At 42.4% G+C, this 10,882-nt stretch overlaps 1 protein-coding gene across 11 annotated transcripts in view; it reads left to right on the top strand.

Annotated features, from left to right (window-relative positions):
• Positions 1–10,882, top strand: part of Atp8a1 (ATPase, aminophospholipid transporter (APLT), class I, type 8A, member 1) — a 229,346-nt gene that overhangs the window by 208,796 nt on the left and 9,668 nt on the right. For all 11 annotated transcript variants that reach the window (NM_001038999.2, NM_009727.3, NM_001284345.1 and 8 more), the window contains 2 exons: positions 7,114–7,202; positions 7,906–7,998. In NM_001038999.2, the coding sequence (NP_001034088.1) occupies positions 7,114–7,202; positions 7,906–7,998 (182 nt within the window). The remainder of the gene's footprint in view (positions 1–7,113; positions 7,203–7,905; positions 7,999–10,882) is intronic.

Raw genomic sequence — 10,882 nt, 5'->3', positions numbered from 1 at the left:
CGTGTTAGCAGAGGACGTGCTAGCATTCGGTATATACAGGATTTATGTTACATTATTAAAAAATGATATGGATGTTTGTTATGGTTTTGGATCCCAGCTTCCAAGGTAGCAAGGAATAGTTGTGTGTCTCGGGTTGGATGAAGCAGACCCTTCTGACCACTGGCGGCGGTTAGCTGAGAGAGAAACCTCTAGCAGGAAAGACCCCGTGGGTGCCTGAGGTTGGGTGGGGTGGATTGAAATTGGAATGTGGCCACACACAAAGTCTATTTTTTCCAAAGAAATATGCAACGGCTCCTATGGGCAGAAAAGGGAGAAGCCACGCAGGAAGAAGAGCCAAGAAGTCTCACGTGAAAAGACATAATACCTGCAATTTGAAGCCAGCCACTGGAATAGTTTTGGGGTTTTGTTGATTTAATGATTATTTCATGAGGATGCTGCTTCCTGTGGAGATTAGCCGACACATGGGAAAGAGGAACAGTAAGCTCTCAAAATAAACTTAAAAAGAGAGAGATGGGAGCTGAGAGTTTGACTTTGCCCCTCACAGAACAAACCCCTCTGAGTGTAGAAAGCTAAGCTTAGCGGGGAAAGCACAGTTAACCTCCTGGGCCTGGACTTGCCGGTTTTTATAACCAAACCCTAAGAAACAGAATCAACTTGCCGATAGGGTTTTCTCTAACATGTTCCTTCCCTGCAAAAAGCCCTCTAAGTCGTCAAAGATACGAGCAAACCAGAAGACTCCACTCGCCATAGCAATAATGGTGACTGTCACCGCCAGCAGAGCAACCATCCCAGGGAGGCAAAAGGCAGTTCGGCTTCACACGATTAAGTAGCCTGTGTTGGTTCAAACATTGGGAGTTCTGACCCTGCGTAGTTTATTTCAGACATATTTAAGCACAGCCCAATTTGGTGAAAACTGTTCTGGTGGTGATTAACTCCATCCCATGTGTGCAGCAAAGCATGCAGTAAGCTAAGTAAATAGTAGAGGTGACTACATCAAACTCTTGGTAAGGAACATGTGACACCTTCCAAAAGGATGGGCTCTACATATTGGCAAGGAAAACAAGCTTACTCGGAGGGTCTGGGGGAGAATCAGGTGTGGTCCCTGGCCACACAGATAGCACAAAGATCACCAGGCTATTAACCATGTCAGCTCCTTCTCATTGGATGACAAGTTATGCCTCCCTCTCTTTGAAGGAACATTCCCTTATGATTAATATTCCAGATTCCCTACGTCTTAGTTATCGATGAGCACAAGAGCCTTTGTGCCTCCTACTGTAAGAGTGTGTGTGTGTGTGTGTGTGTGTGTGTGTGTGTGTGTGTGTGTGTGTGTGTAGTGTAGTGTAAATGAAGTTATGCCACTTGTGCTGATAGATTAAGAGCTATTAAGTAACAAAAAGCCCCTTTGTGAGTTATTGGTCAGGGGAGTCCAAGAGGCTACCAAACATTACAGGTTATTGATGTTGCCCTTGGTTTCCTCCCAGCCATTGAAGATAAGTCCTTATTGCTAAGGCTACCACATACTTCAGACATAGAAGGATCCAAGCTGGAAACCTCCTCTCTGAAGATGAGCTTTCTTAATACCAGAAGATACTATACAAGCTACCAAGGAAGGGAAGTAGCCAGTGTCCCACCCAGCTGTGACATCAATGAAACATAGCATTGACCAGCATAACAAGATGTCCCTACAGGAAATAGCCAGAATCCTACCTGACTGTGACGCTCGTGAGACACAACAACAATGACCAGCATAACAAGATGTCCCTACAGGTCACACTTAGCTTCCTCTCTATTCAAGACCCCCTAACAATCAGCTTTCTTTGTACTCATTGCATTCTGGGCAGGATCTTGAAGAACTTAAATAATATTCCCACCTATGGACGGGCGTTTATTCCGCCAGCTGCAGGCCATCCAGTTCACTGTTGCTATTCACAGCAGATATCTGCATCCCATTACCTTGGAAAAGCATTCTAAGGTTCATCATTACACTGGCTCAAAACTAACTGCAGTGGGCTCTTTATCTTCTCCGTGCCTTGCTTAAGCTGCCACGCACTTGTCTGAGAGCCTGTGGTCACTTCACCACCCCTGGGTCCCTGGAGCCTTGTAGGACTGATGATCACAAGACAGTATTCCTGATACAGAGGAGCTGGATGGAACTTGACACGTAGTACAGAAACTAAATTATCAAGTTAACAGGAATGACTTATTGTGTTGGCATCTCTTTCCCAAAGGATTCCAGGGGGGTCTATGAATTATCACAATTACCACGGTTCTCCACACCCACAACTGTGATGGTGCATGTTTTTAAATTTGATTTAATTTAGTGTGTTTTGTCGTTGTCGTTGTTGTTGTTGTTGTTGTTGAACTGTGGAGAAAAGCTGTCACTGATAGCTTGCTACAGCTTTTGAGAACATGAGTCGTGGTTGTGCCTGTCTGTTGCGATCTACTCATAGGAAGATGAGTGGGCTCTCGTTGTGATCAGAGACCAGCACAGAATCGCATGCACTTGAGACACCCCAAGGATGCTGTACCTTTCACTCACTGCCCTTGAACGTGTGCAAGTTCTGTGCATCTCTTCTTTTGGGAGATCTTTTTTCCCCTCGCTATTTTTAAATATAGAAACCCTCGTATAAAGCCTTATCTAGACAATATCACTTATTGGGTTTTGTTGTTTTGTTCTTTTGATTTTGTTGGAGTGCTGTGGATTGAACTTAGGCCTCCCACACAGTACATGAATGGTTTATCCACTGAGGAATATTCCTCAGGCCTGTTTTGGGGGAGTTTTTACACTGTCAATTGTTGCTAACATCAACTTGTAGCTCCTTTGGATTTGTATTTTTTTTTCTCTTTTTTGGTTTTTCAAGACAGGGTTTCTCTGTGTAGCCCTGGCTGTCCTGGAACTCACTCTGTAGACCAGGCTGGCCTCGAACTCAGAAATCTGCCTGCCTCTGCCTCCCGAGTGCTGGGATTAAAGGTGTGCACCACCACGCCCGGCGGCGTATTGTTTTCTCTTTTAAAAAAAAAAAAAAAAAAAGGAATGAGACAAAAGAACAAAGAGAACAAGGGAGGGAGGGAGGGAGGGAGGGAGGGAGGGAGGGAGGGAGGGAGGGAGGGAGGGAGGAAGGGAGGAAGGAAGGAAGGAAGGAAGGAAGGAAGGAAGGAAGGAAGGAAGGAAGGAAGGAACTGTCTGCCCAAGATTTAAGCCAGGCATGGTACCATATGTCTGTAACCCTTGTCCTCAGGAGGCAGAAGCAGGCAGTTCATTTTCAAGTTTAAAGCCAGCCTGGGCCACATAGCAAAAACCTTTTTTTTTTTTTTTTTTTTTTTTTTTTGAAAAATAAAGAAAGAAGGGAAGGAAGGGAGAGAGGGAGAGGGAGAGAGGGGGAGAGAGGGGAAAAGAAAGTCACCAAGTGATTTTTCTCTTCTCTCTGCCTTTCTCTGCCTCTACTACCCTCTAAACTCCCCTCCCATGCCCTGAATAAACTCTATTCTATACTAAAAAAAAAAGAAAGAAAGAAAGAAAGAAAGAAAGAAAGTCACCAAGTTTTATAGCACTGTTTTCTTAATAATTTCTCTATAAAATTAATATATGATAATTTTTATTTTCTCCATTTCTTGTGAGCAAATTTATATAAGACTGGTATACTTAGCCAAGCCCACTCCTGTTAGCAAATCTATAAGCCCGAAACTTTATTAATTTATGTTGACCCATACTGTATGTTGACATTGGAAAATATTGCATAAGACAAGCATATGTGTGTATAAAGCAATCAAAATCATAAAATTTACGAACTGATTTGCAGTTAACTTGATAAGAGAAAACCTCCCCTCCTTAAAGCTCCTGGGACAGATCGCTAGAAAAAAACAGGAGAAGAGAGTCCACTAAAGAATTCCAAAAATGAAGATAAACATAAGGGAAGGCATCACTAATAATGAATGCTGCCATGTTGCACTCTGGGGTTTGGTTCTTAAACCCACTTGATAGCTGAGGAAGCAGTCTGCAAAGGTCCTAACCATGGAGTCTCAATGGCAGCCATGGGCACCAGCAGACCAAGTCAGAGACTGTGGGCACCAGGCCTGCTCTGTCTCGGGTACAAGGGCTCTCAAGCGTGCTTTTCTTTTGAGAGCCGTCTGTGTGTAATGGAGAGTCAGAATAAGTAATTATGCCTTCCCAACCTGCCTAGTGGCAAAGTCTGAGACAGACAAGAACTGTGCAGCCAAGGGTTTGCCTGCAGGCAGCAAATTTGAGTTCTCTTCATTCTACAAAGCTGAACTTGGGCAAGCTGATTGTGTTGAACATCTCTCTGGTATGGAAAGGCTGGTGTTCCCCCACAGTGGGTCAGGGAACAAGACTATAGCTGGTCCTGGTCCTGCATCTCTACTGGGCTACTTGCACAATAAGCTGATGTTTTTTCAAGTACTCTTCTGCAGGTTTATGTGAAAATATGAGCGGTTTCCCCTGCCTGGGTTATATGTTCCACTAGAGTTAGCCCTAGTTTATTTTGAAGCCCTAGGGCTCCCACCCGGGGCCTCTGCAGAGATAAGCAGTTACTTGTTCCCCACATAGGGCACAGGCAGGCCTGCTGTGTACCAACCACAAGGCCCTAAGCACTTAGATCCTCTTCTCACACCCCTCCGCTTTTTTGTGACAAATTCCATTTGGTTTCGCAAGACCTGGAAGAGGACAAGAGACACTTGGCACTGCCCCCCAATCTCCCACGTTCAGGACCATTTGCAAACTGCTCTAAGGGGAAGCCCCAGACCAACCCCGGACAGACACTCCCGTAAGCGCCATTGTCTGCGCACGGCTTGGCTTTTCCCAGCTGACCTGCCTGCAAGTGGGGAAATGTGAAAAGTTAGAGACAAACTGGCTTCCACAGAGGGAGGGGAGCCTTCTTGTACAGAAAGGAAGGAAATACCTCTGTGGGATTTCATTTTTCCCCCTCCTCTTCATCCAAAAAAATACAAAGAGACTCTGTCTTAAATGGGGACGTCAGCTTTAAATCTTTTAGGTTTGGATTAACGCTGCAAAAGAAAAAAAAAAAATCTGACAGGCTTTCAGATATGACTCAGAAAAAGTCTTCACCCCCCTTCAATTCACGTTGTTCATTTGTAAAGCCAAAGGCGGGGAGCTGAATAGCAGGCTGTAGTTACCCCACTCTGTCATTAGCATGACAATGGTCAGAATTAGCAGCCCACAGGGTCCAAGTTTTTCTTGTCTGCAAAGACTTTAACTTGAGGTTAATACACAGCGGCCAAAGGCAAGAAGTCTTTTCTTCTCTTGTTCTCAACATTAAAATACATAAGCCAGGCAAAGGTGTTTTCGCTTCCATGACTTAGCATCTCATCTTACCCTTTTCCCCAGGAAGAAAAAGTCATGAAAGGGTTTTTGTTTTGTTTAGGGTTGTTTTGTTTTCTAATAGCTGTTACCTTCCTAGAAGGCGTCCTTGAATGGAAACAAAGGCCCTGGAGGTGATAGACATTTCCTGTTACATAATTACTGTTGGTTTTCACTATTGAGGATGTCAACCAACTGTCCCAGATCATGTTTTGCTTATTAAATAAAGTGACTTTTATGGGCATATTTTTCACGAGTTGATGTCTAGAATACGCATGCGGTTCTTCAGAACCCATGCAAACAGATTTTATTTTCAGAGATTTTTACCGATGGCATGTTTTTATTTTAAACGGGCAGAGATATCAGCCCCATATTACAGGGGCAGGGGGAAGCTTAGCATCCTTGAGTGACAGTCCATATCAGTAACCTGCATTCGTGCAGAGAAGATGGGAGGAGTTCCTGGTACCCCTTTGAGGATCAAAATGAAAAGGAGACCCAAGTCATAATTTTAAATTACCTTCCTATTTGATGAGGATTGATGGACTAGGACGATGAATAATTGTTACTGTATGTAGAATTAAATGCTAGATCATCTTAATTCCTGAATTCAAGTTTAAAAAACAAAACAAAACAAAAAACCCAACCCTTCTTGTATGATTTGTAGCAGGAGGTAGGTGTGCATGTGTTACTTGACAACTTTGTATTGTAATATAATAGTTTATTTACAGACGGAATGAGTACTATAGGCCTGCCCTTGAGAAGCAAATCAACTCACAGAAGTAAAACCAAAATATGTCTCTTATTGTGCAAATCAGTTCTTTTTAAACTCTGGGTAATCTAACTTTGTAATGATGCTACTTTATTTTAATCACAAACAACTAATAGAATTTATTACCTTTTTTAAATCATAGAACAATTTCTGTTTATAGTCTGACAGGCTCTGATACACAATTTAAGATTTAATGCGATGAGATAATTAAAGTTAATTTTAGTATACCTTTATTTGAGTTTCACATACTAGATTTTTGGGTTGACTTTAGTAATAATAGATATACACTGATAAAATTTATGTAAATCATTGAGCTAGAATAACATTATGTCTATCCACTTGCCCAAATAATCAAGTTGATACTTTCATAGATATCTTAATTTGATTGCACCATTGTCATAATATGTCTGGATGATTTTTAATGGCTTGCAATGTGATAAGTATCAAGTTAATTTTCATGTGCCAGAATTGGTAAATTTTGTTTCTAAATATGAATTATCTTGTATGCCATTTGATTTCATTTAATTCAAGAGTATATTGGATTTCTTCAGAAAGATTGATGATGATGATGATGCTCTATTGGAAAAGGTCAAAATTTACATTTCATGTCATTAAGCACAATCATTTTTTAAATCCATATATAATGTGTATATAATGTATATAATCATTTTTAAAATCCATATATATATATGTGTGTGTGTGTGTGTGTGTGTATGTATACATACATACACACACACACACACACACACACACATATATATGAAAAGATTTGATGCATGGTTAAACCTTCTCCATCAGCTACCTGAGAGGGAAAAGGCGCATAAAGGCATGCCAAGACAAACATGGCTTTTAATTATAAACATCTTAAGAGTTTGAATCCAGAGTATGGTCTTTCCCCTTATAAAATGCTACTTAAGCTACCTTACTTAAATTAAGCTAAGACACTAAGTGTGACTGGTGTATGTCTTAGCTCTGCGGAAATGTCAACTGTCTGTGATGATGTTCGCAGGCAGCCATGCTCTTCAGCTCTGGAGTCTTCTGGGTGGGCTTGCTCTCCATCCCTGTGGCGTCCTTGCTTCTGGATGTGCTGTACAAAGTGTGAGTATGTGATCTTTGGCTAAAAACGAAGTAACACGCACGCACGCACGCACGCATGCACGCACGTCACCCCTCGGGGCCCTGTGGTTCCCAAACATGTAAACTGTGCAAAATAGGTACCAGTGGTATTTACCAATTTTAAAGAAGGGAGGCATGAATCAAGAATGAGAAAACTAAATTAGTTTAAAAAGCAAAATGAGAAATAAAGTGGGTGTGTTCAGGTGACGTCAAGGAGAGGTGCCTTGATTGGATTGGAGAAAATATCATCAGAAAATATCTGATCTTTAGAAATCACTTGCAAGACCTCAAAACAGAAAGGAAATGATTTTCACCTCCAAACATATCTTTTACGTATTGTGAAAAGAAATTTCTTGCTTCCCTGGTTCTAAATATATATAAAATATAAAGGCAACAAAAACTTTGCAATTTTTCTTAATAGTTATATTTTTAAATATTTTCTTGTAATATAGCTATTAAAGTTAATGTTTATTTAGCAGCTATTTTAGTATTATAAAATCTCAGTTAGTTGTTAAGACTATTGTCCCTATATTGCTAAATAAAAGTGTCCTAGCTTTTTAAGATTTGTGAAAGCTCTCCTTGTCCCTTGTTAAGGCCCTGCTTGCCAGCAGCGAGACAGTAAGCCACATGCCCGCATCCTTGTCTTCCTAGGAGAGTTTCCATGCAGATCCTCTTCTCTCCACAGCATCAAGAGGACGGCCTTTAAAACCTTAGTGGATGAAGTTCAGGAGCTTGAGGCGAAATCTCAAGACCCGGGCGCAGTCGTACTTGGAAAGAGGTAAAAAGCAGATGGAACATGTTCTTTCAAAAGAGAATTTTACATTTTGTTCTTACCGGTGGTGGGAAATAAGCCATATAGCTGGCATTTATCATCTGACTTGGGACTGGTGGTATTGTTGACAGATTTTGGAATCAGAGAGGTAGGGGCTCAAGACAGATCTAGCATTAAATAGTCTGTTATCTTAGACAAGTTCTTAATGAACAGAGCCTCAATTTTTTCATCAATAAAATGGGACTCACATGCCTCCTTTAAACTGGCTGTAATGCTTAAGTGAAACAATGGAAACAAGGAGAGACCGACCTTTAGTCAAAGCACTTAGGTGGCTGAGGCAAGTAATCGTAAGTTAGAGGCCAGCCTCTGCTGCATGGGAAATGTCAGGCCAACCTCAGTTACCTATTAAGACCTTGTCTCTAAAGACAAACTAAAGAACTGAAAGAGAGACTATAAAATACGTAGCATAGTGTCAAGCGTTTGTTGTTTTATAACAATTTTTTTTAAGGAAAAGAATTTTTATCTCGAAACAGTATTAATAATTTTTAAAGGTCTGAAATCAGAATTACGGTTTGTGCTTTCAGCCTAGTGAAGTCTTAGGAACCAGCCTAGACCCAGGTCATCCAAAGAGTGAGTTCCACTTTCCAGGCTTTTTTCCTTACCACCCCATCCTCTGAAACCACAAGGCTAGATGGCTGATAAATGTACTACATGCACAAAAGAAAATCACCTACAAGCAATCCAGAATAAGACATAACCACGCAGCTAGCACTGGGGACGCACTTCATTTCCCTCTCATCCTGCTAGCCAGCCCAGAGGCTTTGTTTAAAGCCCTTAGGAAACACTTTTTTATCAAGCAGTATGTCACCTTAGTCTTGCTTCAGCATTTTTTATTCAGTTTGACGGACTGGTATTGATGTTAGAGTGGGAGCTGAAGCTGAGGCCCTGACCTCCGAGCCTTACAGCCTCTCATTGGTTCAGAGCAGCCCATGTGACACTACTGTGGAGCTATGTTTTGAACTTAATGGTCCCAGCATATCTCCAGTATATCCGGTCACTCGGGCTCCTCGCTGTGCTCTGTATACACAGATCCACTGAACCCAGACAGCAGCACAATGCCAACAGGTCCTGTCCAGTTGAGAACACGGGGGCTCGGAGAGATTGGGTCCCAAAAATTGTCAGCCTTGAACCTAGGCCAGTTGATTGAAGAGATCCTGCTCCAAAGAATAGTTCAGCATCACAGGGTTCATTAAATGAAAGCGCCTTTTCTGTGGCCTGGGACCTACGTTCTTTCTGTCTTTGTTTTCTCTCTTTCAGTGATACAAAGGGTAAAGAAACATTCTAGCTCATGAAACTAAATAAAGTAAGAAATAGAAGAGAAGGGCCACTGATGATACTGTTTCTGTGTTTCGAGTATATTCTCCTTTGCAAGTATGTTGCCAAGGCCTGCATTCACCCCTCCTTGTCATTTACCAGTTACTGACAAGGTCGCCTAGGACTGAAATGATGGACTCCAGATCCTAATCATTCTATGAGTCAGCAATGTGTGTAGCCCCTTCCACTAAATAAAAAATAAACCAGCAGGGCCTGGAAAGAGGGCTTAGGGGTTAAGAGCACTTGTCACTCTTGCACAGGACCTGCTTTGGATGCCCAGCACCCACATGGCAACTCACAGCCATCAATAAATCCAATCCCAGGGGCTCTGTCACCCCCCTCTTGACCTCCACCAACACCAAGCATGTAGGCTGTGCACCTGCATACATGCAGACAAAACACAGGACACATAAAATAAAGTTTGAAAAATCAGTGGGTGAATGTAAACCAGAAAGAACCGGATTATACCCCCATAGAACTACTCTATTTAAAAGACTTCAGATATCCACCCCACCCCACCCCACCCCACCCTGCAGTTTTCCCAGCTCTTTTGCCTTTTAAAATATCTATTCAGCTTTCTTCCGGGAATGAGTTATACCTAAGTAAATACTACAAGCCAAGCCCTGGTCCAGCACATACCTGCATTCTTGCTGCTCACTGGTGGCTTCCTGCTAAAAGAGCAGCTCGAGGAGGGGCAAAGCAGAAGGGTCTGCAGGAGACAGCAACAGGGCAGGAAAGCTGTCCTGCTAACCTAGATGTTTATCAAACAGCCATAACAAACAGGGTGAATTCAAAAACCAGAGGCCAGAGCTGGAAGACAGCTTAGGGGAGAAAAGCATTTGCCGTGTAAGCGTTAGGACCAGGGGGAAGTCTCCAGCACCACGTCAAAAGCTGGGTGTGCTCACCCATGCCTGCAACCCCTGCACGGTGGAGGGGTGGAGGCTGGAAGATTGTCGGGGCTTGCTAAAGTCAGCCTGTTTCCAAATTTAGTGAAAGATGCTGTCTGTAAAGAATAAGGTGGGAAGTGATGCAGCACGACCCCTGATGGTCTCATGCCCTTCACAGTGTTTGAATAGGCACACACTCAAAAACTATCTTGGGGTGTGGGGGATGGTGAGGGGTTATGGAGAGACTGTTGGCTATTGCTGGAGTATGTGTGATGTGTATCTTATGGTGTCTAGGTAAATAATGATAATGAGACTCACAGTTTGCTACTCAGCTGTGGCCATTAGCCAGCAGAGCTAGCTAATCGGTTTCTTAACAGATCTGAGTTCAGGGTCTTTGGGTCAGGCTTCATCGACTTTCCCACTGTTTGTCGCATAGTCTCAGCATATAGACGAGACTAGGGACTATGGGTGACAGATGATTTGTTCATGGAGGAACGCGATGACACTTGCTCCCAGCTTCTTAGTATTGTTTCTTAGTGGAAAGCAATTTTGGCATTGTCCTAGAACTAACAAAATTATATCTTCCAGTTTCTCCTGTGGTATTTATGTCAATATGGCAGGACATAGTC

The sequence above is a fragment of the Mus musculus genome, chromosome 5 (assembly GCF_000001635.26).
Source record: "Mus musculus strain C57BL/6J chromosome 5, GRCm38.p6 C57BL/6J".
Classification (NCBI taxonomy): Eukaryota; Metazoa; Chordata; class Mammalia; order Rodentia; family Muridae; genus Mus; species Mus musculus.
This window is presented reverse-complemented; position numbering and strand designations above follow the sequence as displayed.